Source organism: Notothenia rossii, assembly GCF_949606895.1.
Source record: "Notothenia rossii genome assembly, chromosome: 10".
In the NCBI taxonomy this organism is placed as follows: Eukaryota; Metazoa; Chordata; class Actinopteri; order Perciformes; family Nototheniidae; genus Notothenia; species Notothenia rossii.
The window spans coordinates 35608812-35631783 of NC_136908.1; the positions used below are offsets into that span (position 1 = coordinate 35608812).

At 40.4% G+C, this 22972-nt stretch overlaps 2 protein-coding genes and 1 long non-coding RNA gene across 7 annotated transcripts in view; 1 reads left to right on the forward strand and 2 right to left on the reverse strand.

The window, feature by feature from the left end:
- The window catches only part of LOC307021608 (uncharacterized protein), a 98981-nt gene that overhangs the window by 57498 nt on the left and 18511 nt on the right, over positions 1–22972 (reverse strand). The gene's annotated exons all lie outside the window — the stretch shown is intronic.
- On the reverse strand, positions 1198–8041 carry LOC307022358 (zinc finger MYM-type protein 1-like). 5 transcript variants are annotated; one of them, XM_079655140.1, is made up of 7 exons: positions 6568–8041; positions 2908–2992; positions 2610–2741; positions 2408–2523; positions 2199–2320; positions 1979–2053; positions 1198–1683 (listed from the first exon to the last, which is right to left on the reverse strand). In XM_079655140.1, exons 1-3 carry the CDS (start codon positions 6784–6786, stop codon positions 2737–2739), a joined length of 309 nt encoding a protein of 102 aa, XP_079511266.1. In that variant the 5' UTR covers positions 6787–8041; the 3' UTR covers positions 1198–1683; positions 1979–2053; positions 2199–2320; positions 2408–2523; positions 2610–2736. The 5 variants fall into 5 exon arrangements, with proteins under 5 accessions (XP_079511266.1, XP_079511264.1, XP_079511263.1 ...); XM_079655138.1 differs by having other exon boundaries at positions 2413–2523; positions 3161–8032; XM_079655137.1 differs by having other exon boundaries at positions 3161–8032.
- LOC307021612 lies at positions 8275–9690 on the forward strand. The gene is made up of 2 exons (XR_013803208.1): positions 8275–9370; positions 9591–9690. It is a non-coding gene; the product is annotated as an uncharacterized lncRNA (long non-coding RNA).

Genomic DNA, 22972 nt, shown 5'->3' on the forward strand with positions numbered 1-22972 from the left:
CCTGCTGCACTGTGTGTCTCTCTCTGTGTGTGTGTGTGTGTGTGTGTGTGTGTGTGTGTGTGTGTGTGTGTGTGTGTGTGTGTGAAAAATACGAAACTAGAAAGACTACAAATCCCAGAGAGTAAGTGATGTCAGAACTGTTTTCCTCCACTAAGAGATAGATTATATATATATGACGCCGATCTTAGCTATCTATATAGTGCTGGCTAAGATAAAATAACTTTAACAAGATGCCTGTGTGCTTAGCACCAGGTTGTTATCATACCAGCAATGGGTCTTGCTCGTTCTTTTGCTTCCCGTCTAATGAAAGGACCAGGAGTGGCTGGATCAAGTTAGCTACCTAGCTAGTAGCTAGTAGTGATGGGCATTTCGAATCCCTTTGGGGACACGAATCTTTTGATTCAGTTCACTTTAAAGATTCGTTCACTGATTCGTTCACCGGTTCGCGAACGACTTCTGGTGATTTGCACGTTCTTGAACGATTCGTCTTTGTACTTAATTCGTTCAGTGAGTCTTCACTACTGCCGAAGTCCGTACAATAAGTTTGCTGGCGTAAAATGTATGATATTAAAACACATTTTACACCTCACCTTGTTGCCCCATGAATTATGCTCTGGGAATAGGCTACATATTATTTAAGAAATATAAATGGCCATTGTTAAATCTCATGCCTGACTGTGCCTGACTATACGATGTATTACAGCAGGCTAGCACGTTATACTTTCAAACCCATGCAAGTACTATGTGGCCTAACTTTAATCCCAAAGCATTAAACTCCATTTGGCCGAGTTCAAAGTGAATACAAAAATATATCCTCTACATCGGTGACGATTTATTCATATGCTATGTACCCATCTGTTTGTTTACCTTTAGCTAGCGGCTAAGCTAGTGGGACGCTACGGAGCCCAGCTATCCGCCCTCTGAAGCTTTTAGGGCCGACAGGGGGAGGAGAATACAACGCTGTGTGTATTTATCGCTAAGCTAGCGGCTAAGCTAGCTGGACGCTACGGTTCAGGTATCCGTCCTGAAGCTTTTAGGGCCGACAAGGGGAGGAGAATGTCCCGCTAACGCTGTGTGTGTGTGTGTGTGTGTGTGTGTGTGTGTGTGTGTGTGTGAGATGAGAGGGCTCTGATTACAGTCACATCCAGTATTTTTGGAGGGGCCCTAACGGGACCCTCCTCTTGAATGAAAGGGATAAGAAAAAAATAACTGTAGGAAACCGTTCTGAACTGTTTCCGCCAGTTCTTTAAGTTCGTCGTTCGCGAACTGCTTCTCTTTAGCTTTTGGCGGAAGGCGGCGATTCAAACAAACAAATCGTTTTGTGGGAGGAATCAGTTCATCTCGTTCACTTCAAAGATTCGTTCAAAAAGAACGAATCGTTCATGAACGACCCATCACTAGTAGCTAGCACGTTAGTCAGCATTACAGCCTTGTCATTTTTATTAGCCTTAACATGAAGTAACATTAAAGAGCAACTTCCAGGTTAAAGAAACCTGTGAATAAATGTGTAGGAAAATGATGAATACACTAGATTTTCCAAAATATATACAGAAATATACACTACAGTGACATCTGGCGTCGTTTTTGTAAGAAATGTTCACTTCCGCATAAAAAAGCCTCGGCACGTGACCTATACTTCCTCGTCCGCAGCCAGCCAGCTCCACTCCTCACCAAATTTGGGACCTGCAAGAAACAGCAAACAGAACTTGTACTCAGTATCTGTGTACTGACAAATATATGTAGCCATGTAGCCTTTTTGCGACGTAGTGACACTTAGTGAACAAATGTATCCGTCATGAAGGATGACTTAAGTCTCAAAAGAGCCCTAAGGCCTACCTGCATAACTGTTAATTGAACTTAAAAGATATGCAGATGTTTGAAATTAAAACCATCAATAGGAAAATCTTCAGCCAGGAAATAATCATAATCAAACCTTTTGTTTCAATCTGAGACAAAACAAGTTGCATAATAAACTCACAAAGTCAAGACGAAGCTCTCAGATATGATGGATGACTCAAGCATCATAGAAGAACTTCTAGCAGGTCAGGAAAACCTGTTTGACAGGAGATAATGGTAGCAGAGAATATAAAGAGACATTTATGAATTACCAATTGTCATTTTATCACACATATAGTATGTTTCTTCACATAAACATTTAAAGATAACCTTTAAACATACACATATTGTATTCCTCTCACCACATGAAATAAGCTCAGGAACCTAAAAGTGGCCCAGTGAATGGTGGAGGAGACAAAGCAGGTCCTCAAAAGGGGACAGAGGGAAAACAACTCCTTAGGCTCTCATATATAGGGTGGTCCACCTAAAAGAGACATGGAAACATTATCAAGTCTCTCATCATGACAAATCAAGTATGAATTCATATAACATTATAAGACACATGACATACTCAACAAATCATAGACTTCTCAAAAAGTGGTGAAGTGGAGGCAGTAAGGGAGCAAATCCTTGAAAATGGACGGAGGGGGAACAACTCCTCAAGCTCTCACATGTCAAGTGGTCAACCTGAGAGGGAGTCGGATACATTATTAAGTCTCTAATCATCACAAATTAAGTATGATTTCATAAAACATAAAAAATGATAAACTCACCATACTAGAGGAGACTCAACAGCCAAACTTTGGTGCAGTGAAGGTAGAGAGTGGAGGCAGAGAGAGAGCAAGTCCTCGAACATGGACGGAGGGGGAACAACTCCTCAAGCTCTCACATGTCAACTGGTCAACCTGAGAGGGAATTGGATACATTATTAAGTCTGAAAAATAAATAAAATGTTTTCCTCTGTCCTGCACCTAGAGTTGAAAACTTTTGGGATGTGCGTTTCTTTCAAAACTTTTTTAAAATGATGACGTATGAATTTATACAACATTAAAAAATACATGATAAACTTACCAAATTCTAACAGTGGTCCCAAATGAGAGAACAAGTCCACATATAGAACAGAGGGAGAACGACTCCTCAAATATATCAGAACAACCTGTAATGGAGAATAATTGATCATTTAGTGTACATGATCACACCATTAAGGATCAACACATAAGCACAATACAACTTCTGAAAAGCATCATTAAAATGACAAAAGATGAATTACTACATCCATAATGTGTAATGTGTGATAATAACAATAATATTAAATATTTCTCGCCTTATCAGTGGAGCAGCTTTTTAAGCAGCTCACTCTTCTCTGCAAGTCTGTCTATCACAGAGTCAGAGTCCAAGGACATGAGGATGTCTTTCTCTGTGGCCATCAACATAAGTGCCTCCAATTGATCAGATGAGAGGGTGCTTCTGAGTCTGTTTTTAATAAACTTCAACATTGAAAATGTGCGCTCACAAGCAACCTGTGTGAGGGATAATGTAAGCAGGTATTTATAAGCAAGGCCTAGGGCAGGGTATGCATCTGTTAGCATGTTGAAACGGCGAAGTATCTGGTAGCAGCACAGAGGGCATTCTTTGCAGGAGCAACAGCTTATGGGAGTTATCTCAACCTCTTCTGTGTTGTCCTCCTCACCACCTGATCCATCTTCTACTGTTCTTGCTTTGTACTCTGCCAATGGGGATGCCTTCAGCCTGTTCCACTGGAGTGCAAAGCTTTTCAACTCGGCCTGCATATTTTCCTTGGTTGCCCTGCTGTCAAATCCTTGCAAGCACTTGCTTAAGTCTTGAAGGGCAGACTGGGGAAGAGCACTGGTGCAGAGCTGAGGGAAGTTTCTGGGATCCAGACATGCCAAGTCAGCATATAGATTGCCGTGTGTTAAAAAGCGCCTATGAATGGCTTCAATTGCTGTGTCCATGATCCGGTTATGCACATTCACCTCATAGGATTTTTCTGCATCATCCAGGGTCTCATCCTGAGCCATCTCTCCAGGCAATACTTTTTTCATCCTCCTCCTCTTTTGTGGCAGTGTGGCCTCCACTTCAATGTCCGTGTCATCTCTCTCTTGGATTTCTGTGTTTGTCCAGTTGACAAATGTGTCTGCTGCTCTTTTTACAGATTCAAAATCTCTTCCCAAGCTTTTCAGCGTATCCTGTGTCGATGCCACCATTCTGTGAGCAGAGAGGATGTCCAATCCTGCCGTCTGAAGGTATTTAGACAATGGAGAGGTATGTTCAAATATGCGGAGGAAGATTTGAGCCGTCAAGATCGTCTCATACTTGAGCAATGACTCTGCATATCCTCTGGCCATGACACGGATACATGGTTTCACTGTTGCCTGTTTCTGTATAGCTGATAATGTCAACAGCACATCAACGTACAGACCATCTTCCGGTTTTCCAAAGGAGCCAAACACCTTCTTCAGGGCCTCATGCTTGGCCCACCAGCGTGTCTCGCCAATAGGAGCAAGGCGTCTACGTCTCTTGTTTCGGCCTGACTCTTCCCACACTTTCATCCTTTTATATGACTCTTTGATGAATACCGCAATGCCATTGAGGAGCGCAAACAGGGATCCACTCTCAATAACAATCTGGGTTGTGTTTGCAAGCACCAGATTTAGTACATGTGCGTAGCACCATACATGCACCTGGTTTGGAGATTGTGCAGACAATAGTGAGGAGAATCCTTTGTATTGGCCTTGCATGTTTGATGCCCCATCAGTCGCATTTCCAATGCACATGGTCTTGCTGAGGCCCATTTTGTCCAGAACTTCTGACAGCATGTTGACAAAGGCCTGTCCAGTGGATGAACTGCACTTCAGCACTGCAACAAGCCTCTCATGAACAACATCAGTAACATACCTCATAATTATAGAGCATTGATCCTGAGAGGTGATGTCCTGTGTTGTGTCCAGCTGCACTGAAAACATTCCTGCTTTCTTGATATCACTGGCGATGTTTTTTTGAATGAGATGGTGAATTGCATCTACCACTGAGTTGACTGTGGTTTTGGAGAGTAAAGTTACAAGGGAACCTCTGCCTCTCGTGCCACCAGACAAATGCAACTTTTTGCTGTTCTCAATGCAGCTGTCCAGGTGCTCTTTTAAACAGAAATCATACTTCCCCAGTAGAAGTATGAGTTCCAAGAAATTACCATGATCAACTGTGTGGTCTTCCAGAGTATATGCTGCCTCATTTTCTGACCTCCTGTATGCAAGCCCCCTCTTCCCAAGAACCTTGATGACATCTATGATGCGCTCCAAAACCTGCCGTCTCTTTCTGACCTGCTCTCTGTGCGCCGACATCTGACTGCCACCAAACACACTGCTGATATCAGCACTGGCGGATTTCAAGAGGTAAGCTTCAGCACAGTTTCTGTGTACACTGCTTCTCTCATGCTCCTCTATGCGCTGGTGTATATATCTCCAATCTGACATTCCACTGATGAACAGACTGCTATCAGTTCTCTTACCGAATGCCATGCAGATGAAACAATACAGCATGTGACGCTCTGGACAGTACGTCAGCCACCTTCTACTGGTTCTGTCTCTGCTACAGAACACTTTCTGCACCACTGGATTGCTACTTTTTTGCTGAGGATGGTAATTTAAAAATGACTGGAGATTTCTCTGATCAGGTTGTGAAAACAAATCTGTTATTTGACTGGCACACTCATAGCTCTCAACAGCGGTTTCCCTCTCAGGTGATCCTGTATTTGGGCTGACACACTCCTCACTCTCTCCAGCCTTTTCCCTCTCAGGTGATCCTGTCTTTGGGCTGACATACTCCTCACTCTCTACAGCCTTTTCCCTCTCAGGTGGTGCAGTCTTTGGGCTGCCTGAATTGGTCTGGCTCTCTCCCTGAACTGACCAGCTGGACTTGCCCTGAACCTTTTTGGGCTGGACATAGGGAAAGCATTTATCATTGGATGGGGAAATAACTCAAAACCACAGAATAATGTACAAGATAAAAGATTAGTTCATATTGAACAAAACGTTCGCGAGCGTAACAACACTAGTTGCTTTGCCATGTTTTCATTATGACACTTGGTGTTTTCCAATGCAAAAAAGTCAGATCTTTGTGACAATACCTGAAAATGCTCAAGACAGCACTATACACAGCCATTTGAAAACTACAGTGAAAGTAACACATTTATACAGAAATTAAAGTTACACACAAATTATGAAATAGTTATCACCTCAGTAAACAATAAATGAATTGAAAGATTACAATAAATTCAATGGCAAATATTGCAAATTAATCTAATTATTTCCTATAGGTTTACTTATATTTTTTGCTAAAATTCAAAGTATCTCATCTGTATTTACAATACAGCTTGATTCTGCAGCTTCATCTCTACTTACAGCTCGTTGGTCCATGTGAACGTTTACTGTTGCTATGGCTACAAGAAACCGCTGACGTTAGCAGCTCTTAGCTAGCCTAGCTAAATCATCTGAACAATAAAAACCCATAATATCACAATTCGGCATATTTAAACAAAATCAACCACAACTACCAACATTCACAGCCCTTCAACTCTGGGCTAATATGTTGTCACAAGTAGGACTATGCAGTTAATTAGGTCACATCACATTCAATGTAAAAACGTTTTCTACTTTTTTTTTTGGACATGTCTCAAAAATGTAGCCTAGCCAGCCCCAGGCTAACGTTACTTACCATGTATGCCTCCACTCGCTCGTCTCCCGGCGCAGCAGCACCTGCTGGGGCGGTGACCACGGCACCAAATAGGTCCGTCAATTTAGAATATTTAGCAGCCTCCACCTCCAGAGACTTCAGCTTTTTAAGTCGCAGTTTTTCAGCGCCACCCGGGCGTTTCTTCTGCTTATCCATTTTCAGCTCAGCAGCAGCCCGTCCCGCGACTCCCACCCATGCCATGAGGTCCCGCCCCACCCTGGTTTGTGTTGTGATTGACAGCACTGTCAGGGCTCTCTGAGCCTGTCAGCCCATGATTGATTGACAATGACAAACAATAGACCAATAATATGTGTCGATGCTGGCAACACACTGCTAGCCCTCTGTAGCCAATTGGCCGGCCCAATTGGAGGGAATTTAGAGGGGGAAAAAAGAAAAGAAAAAAAAAACATTGCGGACCTGCCCACATTGGGTCAACGGCCCACTGGGACGATGTTAAACAGTAAGAGTGGTAGTCATATTTCGTGAACCCTTTGAAGAGTACTGTCACACCAGAGTCCTGCACGGGTCTGATTGTCAAGACCCGCTCCCGCCCCGCACCCGCGACGTGCAATACCAAACCCGCCCCGCCACCCGCACATATTGCCAATAGTTCCGCAACCCGACCCGACCCGCCGGCACAAGACCCGCAACCCGACCCGAACCCGCATAGCCTATATATAAGCAGTGAAAACGTGCAATTATTAACACACACAGTTGCATATTTGGCTCAAAAAGCCTGGGATGTTGGTTATTTTCTGCATCTAGGATGACACCAAAAGCCTCCCAGACGTTGGATTTCGCTCTTGAGGAAGAGTTATTGAAAATGCTGTATTCTCAGAGAGCTTCACCTCAGCCATTCAGAATGTGGCGCGCTCAGCAGCAGATAGATGCGCTGCAGAGGTTATGAATATGCTCGGTCCCGCGGGGGAGAGGTCTGAGGATTTAAACATTAAACTAAATTATTATTATTTAAATATATTTATTATGCAACACCCGCAACCCGACCCGCATCATCTTTGTTTTACCCAGAACCGAACCCGGAAAAAAGCGTTTGAAAAAATACCACCCGCAAATCACCTTTTTTGCGGGTCACCCGTCGGGTACCCGCGGATACCCGACCCGATGCAGGACTCTGTGTCACACGGGTGTGATCATTCGATAATACACAATTTAAGCCCAGGGGAGAAATGCTAACGCTAAATTAGCATTTGCGATCTTTTCTACTTCACGCTATCTGCACAAATGTTTGACATTAAACATTAAAAAGACCAGGCAGTTCAGAGAGAATCAAAGGCAGGCAGGCAGGCAGCTTTGCATGACATTCTTCTGGACGTGTTTCATTGTGGTGATAGTGAGGGTAAAGTCAATCCTTTTGTTGACAAGACAGGAGTGACGGCCATCTTGGTGACGTGTGTTGTTCTGCTAGACCGGAGATGTAGTTAATTCAGCGTTTCACACAAACAAATGAGTTACTTCACAGTTTTACAACAAATCTTATTTTTTTTGACTTGCAAAATTATCTTTTAAATTGACAAACATCATATGTGTAATTCGTGGCACAATTCAAACGGGATCGAATGATAATCTTTCTTTCTCCATTGACTTCAATACATTATTTTTCCGAAATAAGGTCCCATGGAGGTCCACCGGAAGGGGAGGGACTTCGCCACTCTATAGAGAGGCGAAGTCCCTCCCCTTCCGGGAGCCTCCATGGGACCCCGGAAGCGGAAAATTATACATTGAAGTCAATGGAGAGAGAAAAGTTATCTTTTGATCCCGTTTGAATTGTGCCACGAATGACACATATGATGTTTGTCAATCTTAAACAATCATTTCCATGTAAAAAAAGTCACAGTTTGTCGTAAAAATGCTGAAATATAAGACTATGAATAATACGCAACTAGAAAGACTACAAATCCCAAATGCATTCTGGGTCGCGTAAGTGATGTCATAGGCGATAATGCTCCAAGACTGGTTGTGACTCGCAAAGCAAAGAGGAAGAAGAAGACTGATTTATTCCCTCCAATAAATATAAGAGATTGCTCCAATAAATTCACTTTTACAAGATGCCTGTGTGCTTTGTACGAGGTTGTAATCACAAAAGAGATCATACCACTTGCTCGTTCTATCGCTTCCCGTCTGATGAAAGGACCAGGAGTCGTTGGACCAAACATATCAGGTAATATACATGTTTTGCATGGAACATAGTCAAGTTAGCTACCTAGCTAGTAGCGAGCATGTTAGTTAGCATTATATTACATTACATTACTTAGCCTCGTCATTTGTATTAGCCTTAACATGAAGTAAACCAAAATGTTAAACAGTAAGAGTAGTCATGATGGTAAGTATTTTGTGAAACATTTGAAGAGTAGCATATCGCCCCCTCCACCAGGTGCTAAGGGGGCGGGAGGTAGGCTAACGCCACATTAGTATCAGCGATCTTTTCTACTTAATGCTATCTGCACAAATGGTTAACATTGACCATTAAAAGATCAGGCAGTTCAGGGAGAGTCGAAGGAAGGAAGGCAGGCAGCTTTGCATGACATTCTTCTGGACGTGTTTCATTGTGATGAGAGTGAGAGTGAGTCAATCTGTTTGTTGGAAAGACAGTAGTTGAGTGATTACTGAGAGAAAATTATTAAAAGAGATAATTATTCAGTGTTGTTACTTTAAAGTGTTGTTACTGACCTTTTTCTCTTTTATTTTCTTTACCTCACCTGTAACTGCTGAGACCCTGAGGAACATGCACACTGGTCTGACCTGCTCTGGTAACCTGATTTCCACTGTACGTAATAGTATTTGGTTATGGTATATTATTTATTTACATCAAAGGCACAATGCACCCCTCAGAGACACACATGTATTGAGTGTGATATTTTGCATTGGTCATGTGAAATCATCTTTACACACTAGAAAACTGTAGGAGCGGCAACTTGTTTTGAAATTGAATTTTTAATATCCGATAATAAAGTTGATCTGTTTTCTTTATTCTTCTCTCTTCCCAGCTCCATCCATCACCATTCTCTGTTCCTGCCAGGTCCTGCTTGCTAATCAATGCTTTATTTTTTTACACAATTACAAATAAAGTCAATGTATTGTATGACATGAAGTTGTGCTTCATTCTGAGTCAATAACAAATTCATTCTGCCTTCAGCTGCAAAATTATTGTGGACTGCACCGACATCCATGTAGCAGCCCCCCCCCCCAGTAAGATGAACCAAGCAAAGCTGACATACTCAACATACAGCTGTGCTCTTAAGTTTACATGAAGAATTTGTGAAATATTGGTAATAACAGGTTTAAATGATTATTAGTAATTAATTATATAATTTTCTCATCATAGATGAGCAGACAGGGAGCAGATGAGAAAAGCAGAATATGCAGCTGCCATTTTCCACATGGAAAAGAGAAAGGGCCAAGTGTATTTGAGTGGACAAAAGAGAAATCCCAAATACGAAAAATAAAATTATACAATTTAGATATGTATACAAATAAATACATATCCTATATACACCATCATGTATAATGATGGTGTATGATGTAGAAGGAAGTGTGGTAGATAACAATTAAATATAGAGTTACATACAGATCCATGTTACAGCAAAAGATGGAATAACTAAGAAGCACACAGTATAATAATAATTACACGCAACAATTAAATAACTGCTCAGCATCTCCACCACAATCCCAATCTGCTGTGTCCTGTTTTCCTCCCCTCTGCATAACACCCCATCACACATACGAAACACAACGCAGAGTCCGAGGGTGTTAAGAGTATGTTTATTTAAATGTCCTCCTCTCTACTGGCCAACACAGGGAGCATATGCTGGGTGTAGAATTGTTCCAGGAGGAGGAGATTTCCATGCCATGCAGGGTCTTTGGGGATGGGGATGATAATCCCCTCCTTCGTGGTCCACAGTAGCAGAGACTCCGGTCTGTGATTTGCAGCTGTTATATAATATACAATAAAAAAAATTGAAAAACATTTGATCAAAAAATAAGGATTTGGTCAGGATCTAGAGTCAGTGTGTAGTTTATTAATTAATCAATGCTCTCTACATTAGGAAAACACATACCAGTGTACCAGAGGGAGTCACACACAGCTGTGCCTAGATAACCAAACAAATTGACAACAGGGATGCAAACTCATCAGGTATGAAAAAGGTGACAAGGATCCGAGCCCCCTGACCCCACAGAATATCGGCTTTAAAATGAGGAATAACAGAGGATTTTAGCAGTCAGAACAACTAAAGCAGTAGTGTTAATATTAACAGAAACGCCATAGAGTCACATCTAATAGAAATATATAAAAAGCATTTATTTTAATTGTGTAGCAGTCAGTTTATAATTTTGGCAGCACTGTTGAGCATTTTGAAAATGTATTTTCAGGCCTCTGTGCAAGGCTTAGTCTTTCTATCTTTATAGCCACTGGTGTAAAGTAACTAAGTTCATAAACTCAACAAGTACTATACTTGGGCACAATTTTGAGATACTCGTACTTTACTTAAGTATTTCAATGTTTTGCTACTTTGTACTTCTACTCCACTACAGTTCAGAGGTAAATGGTGTACTTTTACTCCACTACATGTATGTAATACCTTTAGTTACTTTACAGATGTGGATGAATGATGTGAAATATAATCAAGTGTTAAATCAGACTTTAGTTCCACCTGGAGTAAATCCAAAAGCTACCCTGCAGTATACAAAGTCATTCAGACTAGCTGCACCTTTACCAGCTTTGAGAACACTTTCATGATCAATCATTATAAAACGTATCATATTATTCTGAAATGGACCAATCTGCAAAATGACTACTTTTACTGTCGCTACTTTCACTATATTTTGATAATAATACTTTTCTACTTTTACTTGAGGAACATTTGGAATGCAGGACTTTTACTGTAACAGAGTATTCCTACACTCTGGTACTTCTACTTTTACTCAAGTACAAGAACTGAGTACTTCTAATTTTAATCAATTACAAGATATATACTTATACCACCTCTGTTTATAGCCTATGAAAAAAACGATTAGAAAACGAAGGCTAAAGCTAACGTTAGCAGATAGTGACAATGTATGCTAGTTAGCTAGCTCAACGATAATATTGCAACGGGAAAAAAAAACTTTTCAGTGCACATCACGCTCTGCCGCTCCGACAGGGAGCTCTATTGTGAACACCTGAACGGCCCGTTCTAACAGCTGTTCACCAGCGGTCCAGTCTGTGCCACAGGGACTCCGGACGCACAGTTAATATTAACGAACGCACCGTAGGTAATGTAGCTGCTGAAGCTAGACCATCATCGCCGAGCAGCAGAGGCTTATTATACATCATGAGCAGAGCCGCAGGCAGGAAGACTCGAGCACACAGCTCGCGCTTCATTATAATATATATAAAAAAAGCTCGCGGCCGCACATTAATCCGGGTCCCAGACCCCCTCCCATACCCAAAAAATATTTTTATTGCAGATCTACAGGAATCACAAAAACGACCTATTTTGGATTCAAAACGGAGAATTTCGCCGAAAGGTGACAAGTTTGCATCCCTGGACAAGATAACCAAAATCCTTGAATCTACACACAGCAAATAAACTCAAATGACACAACGAGATGTAAAAAGGAGATCACACATATAGTCGATATAGAACTGGCCGCTTCAATCTGAAGAGCAACTAAAACAAAACACGGGAGTGTATCTTGTTCTTGTGAACACTAATGTTATCCACAGCATACACAGACACCACAAAGTTCTTAAGGAGAAAACTAGTTTCTAAAACAAAACACGTTAGTGTACCTTGTTAGCTAGCTGACATTAACCTTAAACATTGCACTCATATTACTCACTGAAACCTTGTAAAGCCGGTCCCGCATGCTGGCTCTTACAGAACCGCTCCCTTTCGTGTATGTACAGCTCTCAACATGCCCAGACTTGTAGTGATTTTCACCTCGTTTTATACTTTTTCGCCTCATTCTGAAAGAAACAGGTGAAATTTACTAACGTGACAGCCATCTTTGTGATGGTGACGCGTATTGTGCGAGACCAGAGACCTGTAGTTCACTGAGCGGTTTCACACAAAAAAAATTGTAACTTCACAGTTTTACGACACATTTTTATTTTTTTGACTTGCAAAATGTTCTTTTAATTTGACAAACATCATATGTGTCATTCGTGGCACAATTCAAACGGGATCGAAAGATGACTTTTCTCTCTCCATTGACGTCAATGTATAATTTTCCGCTTCCGGGGTCCCATGGGTCGGAAGTAGATGGGCGGGACTTCGCCTCTCTATAACCGGGTAGAAGAGGTCAATTCTTGGCTTGCTCTTCCTGTTGTCATCTGAGGTCTTCTCCTATTGGCCGGCTTCGTCGGGGGGCGGGTCCAATGCAATTCCTGCCTTTTTCTGTAGCTAAATTACATCATTCTGGTGTCTGTGGTTATTTAAAGATTCCCTAATAAACGTTATTCAACGGCAATAAATTAGTGCTAATCCCAGTGTGCTCAGTGTACAACATCACATGTCAGTTCACCTTCAATTCACGATATGAAAACGTAGCATTTCGCCACATGCTAATGCTAGCCGGAAATGAAGAATTTTCAGAATAAAAGTGTTAAGTTAATAGTGTGAACTTCCGGTGTTTTAGAATAAAACTGATTTAAATTAAATAGTGTATTTAATTCAAATTACGCCATATCAACATTGATTTTAATTTCTAACAATCCCTCCTTACATACCATTTAAGGCAGGGGTGCCAACACTTTTTTGGCTGGTGAGCTACTTTTGAAAGGACCAGCTAACCGAGGTCTACCAACCAAAAATAAAATCCCAAATTGCAAGGGTTGCTGAATAACACGTTTTTACATGGGATAACTACAATAGGGCTGCAACAAACGACTAATTTGATTATCGATTAATCTATAGATTAATGAAACGATTAATCGACTATTCGGACTATTACTGTGTGCCTTGCACCATTTCTCAAACGCTCTTATTTAGCCATCAACTTTTAGATTTAGTTTGAGGTTGTTTTAGGCATGTGGAAACTAACAATGAAGACAATAAAGATGAATACTTGATTCAAAATACATATATTATTAAATTAACTTAACAAATTGTGAACAAAATTAACATTGCTTTGTATTTGAATTAAATAAATAATATTTCACATCAAAAGAAACAACAATGTTTTAACAAATCGTATTAAATAATCTGATGACAGAACTGGAAACAGAATAGCTGAAACTTTAACAAAATAAATAACTCAGTTACCTCTAATCATTAACCCATGTTTGTATAATGTAGTTAACTCCGTGTGTTGCTGCTAGCATACATAACACCTGACGTGGAAACGTTACTCGTGGATGGGGCCACAGAGCTACTAGAAAGACAGTCGAACCCGGTGCATTCCTCCGTCTGAATGTGGTGCACTTTTGCTAAATGTTTAGACAAATTGCTCGTGTTACCGCCCTTACATGCTAAACACTTTTGGTGACGAGCATTGTCCACCTCAAGACGGGTAACATGTAACCACACCTTGGAGCGCTTCTCTCCACCATCTCCTCCGTGTGTTGCTGCATGTAGCAGATGCGTGTGTGTAAACTGCCCCGCCCCCTTGCAAACAGACGGGGGAGAGAGAGATCTCTTCTGGATTGGAAAGATAGAAAATACACCGACCATAGACGCATTTGTTTGTCTTTTTGCATGTTAGAAACGAGTTGGCGACACTAAGACTAAGAGATAATGTTTGTGTAGCAATAATACATGACCTTTCTCTTTCTCAACTCGCTACTCGGAGGGAAGTCGCTGTCATATGCCTTGTGAACACTCCGATAATGCCTCTCCACGTTACCTTTCTTTGGCAGAGCGACGCTTGCTTTACAAATAAGGCAAATAACCTTTGAATGTGACATCACAAAAAAAGATTCTCCCTCCCATTCTGTGTGGAAGTGGTATGTCTTTAGCTTTTTTGCTCGTTCCCGCACTCATTTTGTTGTTTGTCTCTCCCGGCACTTGACTGATTTTGTATCGCTTTGCATTCTGGGTTAACAGACTGGAAAGCAATAGGTCGCTTTTTCTGTCAATCAAGTCAACTCCTGAATTAAGTGGCAGGGAGGCCAAGGGAGGAGGGATCAAAACCTGTTTTGTCTATTTTAACGGAGCTGGATTTTTTTAATTTATGAATGACTCGCGATCTACCAGCATTGCCCCCGCGGTCGACGTACTGGGCACCTCTGATTTAAGGTATGTAAATAATATTGAAATCAGTGAGTTCTTCATTTGAACTTTGCATGGTACATAACTCATAAAAGTAAAAAAAACAAATAAGAATACATATTCATCATAAATATGAACTTTTTCATTTGTGCATAACTTCTAGCTTAAACCTTTAATGTCACTTCGTAAAATAGCAGCAATTAGCTTGGTATGGAAAACATCTAACTCCCTCCTTTCACATCATAAATCATCTTCACACAGTATCTGGTGTAAAGGCACTTGTTCTTTTACAAAGTATAAGAAGGATCAAACTATCTGAAAATAGCTAAATATTACTCTTTATTTAAACAAGTCTAGCTCCATTCTATCAGTCTGTTTTTATCTAACTGTTTGTGTCATCCTTTTACTGTGTCTCTGGTGTAATTTATTAATCTCTGCTGGTTCTAGTAGATATAGTTCTCCCCATCCACATTGTTGTTGGTTGTGGGACAGAGGAATAATAATTCAGAACCTGCTGATATTTGAATCTTACTACTTGGCATATGTTACAAACAAAAAACATCTTCTTGGTGAACTAAATAAAATCCTTGTAATCTTTCTCAAATCTAAATATAACAATTAACTATTCCTGTTTTGGCTAAAGACACACACTAACGTTATGTAATACAATTTCATTATGGATTCAAAAACAACTAAAGTCATGATGCTGTCAGACTGAATGATTTCCTGAGTGTATCTGTCCTGTAAGTAAGTAAGTAAGTAAGTAAAGTTTATTTATATAGCACTTTTCACAGAAAGGATTCACAAAGTGCTTCACAGTGAGATCACGATAAAAAGGAGAATACATGGTGTAAGGTACGTCGTTCTCTGCTTGGATCGTGTGCAGAAATCCCATCGATTGCACCTGGCAATACGGCTTCTACCTATCTATTATCAAGCTGAAAAATGAATACAGAATTCCAACATACTGTCATCAAATGTCTTTCTATTATGAATTTAAATTGAATGTATATCCCCATCATGACCTAAACAATAAAGTCTATGGCTTTTACTTCTTTACCAGGCTAGTTACAAGATGTTGTCTACATTAAATGATGTCTCATTACATTACTATGTTTTAGCTTAACTGTAATATGTTCTTTCTACATTTCAAACCTCAGTTACTCTACTATCTGTTGAAATATTACAAAATTGCTTAATTATCACAAGTCAACTTCTTCAGTATTCTATTCTGGAATTACATCTCTCACAGTAGCCCCTTGGCTACTGCTTCTGTGTTACCTGTTACAATTCGTATAAGTATTGTCATACTGATATTCTGTACACACTGTGAAGTCCACTGAGACAAATGTAACATTTGTGATATTGGGCTATATAAATAAACATTGATTGATTGATTAAATTCAATCAATATTTAGAAACATGTCAACATTCATCAAACAGTATCTTATCCCCAGATATGGAACAGGTTATCAACTATCATTCAATGCTCAGTTTGAACATCTGGGTTGGGGCGGAAAGTTTCTGTCAATCCCTAAATGAAAAATTTAAATTGTGAATTTTACAGCCATGTTGACATTATACATTATACACACTCCCCCCTTTTTACACATGAACTCATGTGTAACAAAATCCTGTAATGGGGAGGGGGAAAAAACTTTCAGGTAAATATTGGTTAGGGACATAACGAACATTATTTACAATTTTAGATCCATTATTATTATTTCCACAGTAAACACTTCAGTGAAAATAAGTGTTTCTCTCCTTCTTTCAGGCCCAAAAGAAACAGAATCTTCAGATTTTAGTTTGAGTTTTACATTTGCAAACCGCCAACTCCTGTGGGAGTAAAATATCATGAAGTAGTTTAGAAACGGGTCACATGTGCGGTTTCCCCTTTTTGTGGAATTTTTAGGAAACCTTCGTTTCCCTTGGAGCTCCAAAATAATGTGTTAGTCCAAAAACATGCTTGGTTAGTTATTGTTTTAGAATAATGCAGTTACACTGATCACATGCCGGCATTCATTCACACTCACACTGTCAGGTTGTCAAGTCAGGTTTGGTCAGGTACACCCCAGAGTCAGTCATTGACAGTGCTTTTGTCACACAGTCAGTCAGGGTCAAAGGTCATTTGGTCTCAGTCTTTTGGCCATGTCGTGCTCTGCAGAGACTTTGATATTTCAGCATAGGCGGGTTCCCTTTATCTACAAAAATATGTCATATGTGGAGCACCATTCCTTATTCGTTCACGATTTCAACTATGATTTTCAAGATGGTTCTAACTTTTCATTGGGACTTATGCCTCCCACTTTTCCTGAAACTTGGTAAAAAACTCACTTCCTTAGAGTACTACTACTGCAATTCATTTACACCTAATTAGTATTAAAATGTCTAATAGATCTATTCAGAAAAATCTGTTCAGAAACTTGTGTACATAACTATTACCTCGAGTCAAACCATTACGAGGATCTGTGTAGCTCTGCACTTCATAGCTCATTATACTAATTTATCTTCAATTCTGGTCTACTTAAAAAACAATGTTAAACTCTTTAGCAGTGTGTGGAACCCTGGGTGTCCGAACATGCAACAATTACTCCCTCCTTTATCAAGGATTTATAAACAGAAGTCATTTCGTATTTCCATCCTAAAGCCCTCATATGGTAATAACTGCTACAATGGAGAAATCTATACTTTAGATTTGAATGCTATATGTGGCTTGGCACTAGCTCTCCCTTTAACATTATCCATAAAAATAAAGATTTGCCTGATAGAGTGGTTCCTAAAACTATCCTTTTAATGGTGATCAATATTGTAACAAATGAGATCACTACTTTATTCACACGTGAATAAAAATCTCTTACAGAATATTTTGTTAACATGATGAAAAGATTGAAGAATATGGTTCTACTCTGTCACGTCTCCCCCTTTATCCCTCAGTGTGTTTTAGGAGGATTTTCTCATTTTACTTTAATAGTTTCCTGCTATTTTTAATTTACCAATTGATTAATTCATGGTTCGTATTTATCAAGTCTATTCAAGTTCTTTAAATGTGCGTTTTGTGAATAAGTGTGTTTATGTGTAAACTCACTCATTCCCGTTTTCCTTTTCTCCTCCTCTGGTTTTTTCAAGCCGTAACCCCGCCCTCCTCACTTCTAATCGAACATGCCAACTCCTCTGATTCTGTCTTCTCTTCAGTCCATCAGTTCTTGAATCCATCCGCTGTAACTCTTTTAGGCAGCCTTTGGCCCAGTCACATCTGCAGCCCACATCATGCCACTGTTCTTTGCACTGCTTTGTATTTCATCTCCTCCTTTACAGTCTCTCTGCTGCTTTTATGGAGGGCGGATTCTGCTCTCATGTCCCCCACTCTGCTCTTGTGCCAAATCTCGTGGCTCAGCTTGGAACTTCATGTCCTGTGTGAGGGACTGATGAAAGTATCTCTGTGTATGTCAGCATGCTGTTTGGTTCTGGATGCCACAGGTGGAGATAGTTCTGGCTGCAGTTCTGGATGCAGTCTTATTGTTGTTGTTGTTGTTGTTGTTGTTGTTGTTTCCGCTCTGGTTCTCTGTCTGTTCGATGAAGAAGGAGGAGTCTCCTGTTGGATTATGTCTTTTATCTGCTAGGAGGGTCGGGGTCGTAGCCTTTCTGACACAGAGGGGGAGTCCAGGTCTCGGGACGCATTACCTATAAGAAGTCTAGCACACTGAGGTTAAATAAATCCAACCCTTTCCACTCTGTCTCTTTCTAATCATACTATCCGTCTTAGTTGTTAAATGCCATCTAAACAACACAATGAATGTCTACTAATGATACTCAAAAACTCCCTCTAAAAATAGTTTCATCCATTGTTACATATTACCCAACATAACTCTTTCAGGAAACCATTTTCTCCTATAAATTGAAATGCCTACATGTTTCAAGCATCACATATCCCACACACTACGAAATAACATCTCCAGACCTTCTCCAATATTCTAAATCCCACTGTTACTGTTACTGTTACTTAGAACAATAATAAACCTGCAGAGCACACCAATCAGATCACAGTAATATAATTTGACTCAAGTGTAGGGCTATGACTACTGTCCATTATACTCATTACTTTTGGTGAACATCTATTTATATTGTCTAAATTCCTTGTCTATGATGTGCAAACAGTTTGAGTGTAAAAATGTGTTTTTCTCTATGTATTTACACTCTACGGATTCTTGAGTTTACTCATCTCCTGGTGCTGTCGTTGTAAAAATGTTCAATTCCTTATTGTTTTGTACCAGTTTTCCAAAGTCAGTTCTAACTGCCATGCCGTTTCAGGAAAGGTGGCGGTACGGCTACACAATGTGTAAGTGGGTGCCAACATGTTCCTTTTTTAACTTTGATCCGGAGCGCATCTGTAGTGCGTTCTACAACTTCCCTTGGTCCACTCCATAAAGGTTGCAACGAGTTAATCTTGTGGATTTTTACATTTACCCAATCACCTGATCCAACAGATATATTCGTCATGGCCCTGGCTTCAGCCTCAATTTTTCTAATATCTAACACTGGTTCTCCTCTGTATTGTGAGTTGTTACCTTGTGGTGGATATTGCTGAGTGGGGCAATCTCTGCCAAATGTCTACAATCACCACATATGAAGCAGCCATCATCCCTTCTTCCTCTTGATCGTTGCTTTCCTCTCCATTGTCCCTTTTGTTGATCCTGTATGGGAGCGTATACCTGTGCTTGCGGCTGTACTTGGGTAGGAAGATACACAGGTATTTGCTGTTGCTGGAATTATCTGGGAAAATACTGCGGTGCTTGTGGCTGTACTTCCGTAGGAAGATACACAGGCGGTTGCTGTACTTGGGGATAATACTGTTGTGTCTGAGGTTGGAATTGCGTATGATTGTATTGTAGTACTTGTGGTGGATTTTGTATTTGTTGATGCGGACAATCTCTGGACCAATGGTCCATCTGACCGCATGTGTAACATCCCACTTTCTTGAAACCCTTTCCTCCGCCTTTTCCTCGGAAACTTCCTCTACCTCTTTGTTGGTACTGCATCTGATTTTCTGGCACCACCTGAGCTTGAACTGTTAGCGGTGTCTGCATTACTGTCTCCGTTTCTATGGTCTTCTCTGCTGTAGTTGCCATTTGCCTTGCCGCTTTCTTGTTTTTATTAGCTTCGGTATCTCTCTCAGCTATTTGTATCTTCACGAGTCTCCTTGCTTGGATTTTATCGTCCTCATCAAGTCCCGTTTTTGCCGCCTGGTGTCTGATATCGTGGTGAATGAGATGTTGTTTCCATTGTTCAGCGGGTTTATTGTCCAATCCCACCACTTCTTCCAGACGTGCCTGCACTGCGAGAGGAAGGGCTTTAATGACAGAGTTCTTCCACACCATTTCAATAGCTGGAGAAAGATCATGTCTTTCACCCGTGCAACCCTCCCACACTTCTTCACATTTCTTCAAGAATGCATGCATGTCTTCCCCCGGCTCCTTCTTCAAGCTGCTGAGAGCATGTAAACGGCGTGTTGTCGGGTAGATGTGACGAATGGCAGCCAAATAATTCGACCTGATGTAGTTGAATGGAGTGTCATCTGGGTCATTTGTGCAATTGGCCTCGGAATCTATTGCTCTCACTACAAGTCGTCTTTCAATCCGTCCGAGCAGGGCCCTCATGTCTCCCAAGCATAGGTGGTCTTGGGCTGTGTATCTCTCCAGATCATTCACCCACTTCTGACCTCCTTTGGTGAGTGGAGGTAGCTTTGACACTAATGCTTCCATGTCCCTGAGTCCCTGGTTAGTATTGAAATCCTCCTCTTCCAGCCGCTATCAATGGCATGGAGGTATATGCACCGGTCTTGGTTCTTTGAGTTATTTGTTCTTCTTGTTCTCTCCATTGTCTATCTGCCATCATGTCCTGGAATCTTACATCTTCTTGTCGTCTTTCCGCCAGAAGTTGTTGGTATTTATCTTCCTCCCTTTGTCTTTCTGCAACAATGTCATGATGGGCTTCATCTGCCTTCCGTCTTTCTGCAATGTCATTATGGGCTTCATCTGCCTTCCGTTTTTCTTCAATAATGTCATTATGTGCTTCATCTTTCTTTCGTCTCTCTTCCATTCTTCTACCGAGTTCTGCTTCCATTCTTCTGATGAGTTCTTCCTCTCTTCTGCCGAGTTCTGCTTCCATTCTTCTGATGAATTCTTCCTCTCTTCTGCCGAGTTCTGCTTCCATTCTTCTGCTGAGTTCTTCTATTACTGGCAGATCTTCTGCTGCTACCACATGTAAGCTGTTTGTCAATCTCTGGCTGGTATATTTTAGATGGAGAATCAGACTTGCAACCATAGCCTTTCTTTTTTCAGCTTTTTTCATAGCGCTTTTAGCAGGTCCATACCGAGGGGGTTGTCCGGCTTTGATCCATGCTTTTTCCTGTTGTAGGTATTCAGCATTCTCATGTTCCACTACAGCTTTTCTATGGGCTTCCGTTGGTCCAGGCTGATCATCTGCTGGAATCAATCCTCTCGTTTGCCACTGCTTGAACAGTTCCTCTATTTGGTTCCCTGTCTTCTGTCTTTTACTGGGAACTGTCCCAGCATCTGACCAGGTGTTTACTCTCGCCTTAATATCTGCAGTTGTGCCTGGCACTGCAAGTGCTCTTAACTTGGTGTCTTCTGGCGACATGTTTCTTAAGTACACGGATAATATTATTAAGTTATCAAAAATGAATTACTAATCCTCTGAATAGTACCTTTGTATTCTTTACAAAGATATCCTATTTCATCTGAACTTAACTTTAAAATCTGGTAATCTTTAAAACAGAAATTGGAAAAATAAATTAAAATGTTGTAAAACTGAAATTGGAAAATCAAAATTAGACAAATTAAATTAAAATTATGCAATTTTTTAAATCTGAATAAATAAATAAAAATGGACAGTGTATGATTTTGACTTTGTAATATGAAAATAGGAATATGGTGCAAACCCAAATAAACCGTGTACAGTGTATACTCAAGTTTATGAAATTATGCAAATGTCATAAAATGTGTCAACGACAATACTTCAATTCAAAGAAACCACATGTAATCTTTATCTGTGTGGTGAAGAATGTATTAACTGTAATACTTATTATGTCCGCTAGGGGAGCTGTTTTATTTGTAACTCCTCTCAAATGTATCAACTAGTACTTCCGGTTCATAAACCTACTTCCTGTTTATTTCCCCAAAATAATAAAGTTCAAATGACTTTCTTTGAAAAGCATGAAAAACAAAACAACTCAATCTACTCTCAACGTTCATCTACCTTATCCCTGTGTATTTAATCAGTAATTACCGGTTGTATCTTTACTCAAACTACTTCACCATCTAGTAATGCCAACTGGCTAGCTAACTAGCTTAGCAGTATAGCATAAACCTCATGTGACTGGGGGAAGGGGAACACTCAACATGTGCAGATTAAAACCACACTGCTTGACAATACAAAACAACACAATCTTCATTTATCTTAGCTCTAAATTATATAGATGCCGACCTTAAAAGCTGATCTCATACCAATCTTGTACACAATTGTTTCGGCTGAGAACATCGCACAAAAAAATACTTTTCGGCTTAAAAACTCCACACAATATACTTTATTAAACCAGACTACGCCGGTTTAACACATCAAACATATAGACTAACATGAATGGACCCAGTCCAGTGTAAACCAGATAAAATCTAATGCCTCCCCAGAAGGTCTTAATACTATGTAATATTCGCCGAAGATACAACAGAGATGAATAGAAACACTATATACAATCTCCACACCACTCGCAATTACCACATTATCACCACAGATCAATCTACAGATCACTACCAACGCTTGCACCTAATGTAAGTTATTTAACTATACAGTTTTTGAATTGAACAGGTAACTGTCTCACCTTTCGTTTAGGCCCAGCCAAAAACTGCAGCAGCGAGTTTGTTGCCTGTCCTCCCCTTTGTGCAGCCTGGTGTGATGCTAGTTAGCTTGCAGCCTTCCCCTCTACTCAGCTATATCCTGCTTCAGAGCCCACCCAGGGACGCCAAATTGAAAGCAATTCTAGAACCCTGAAGGCAGGAGAGACCGAAAAGAGTCAAGGGAAGCTTATAAAAGTTATTGGCATTTAATTACACAAAAGATGCGGTGGTGTACAAAATGAAATGTGCGAGTGGAAGCGCTCTCCA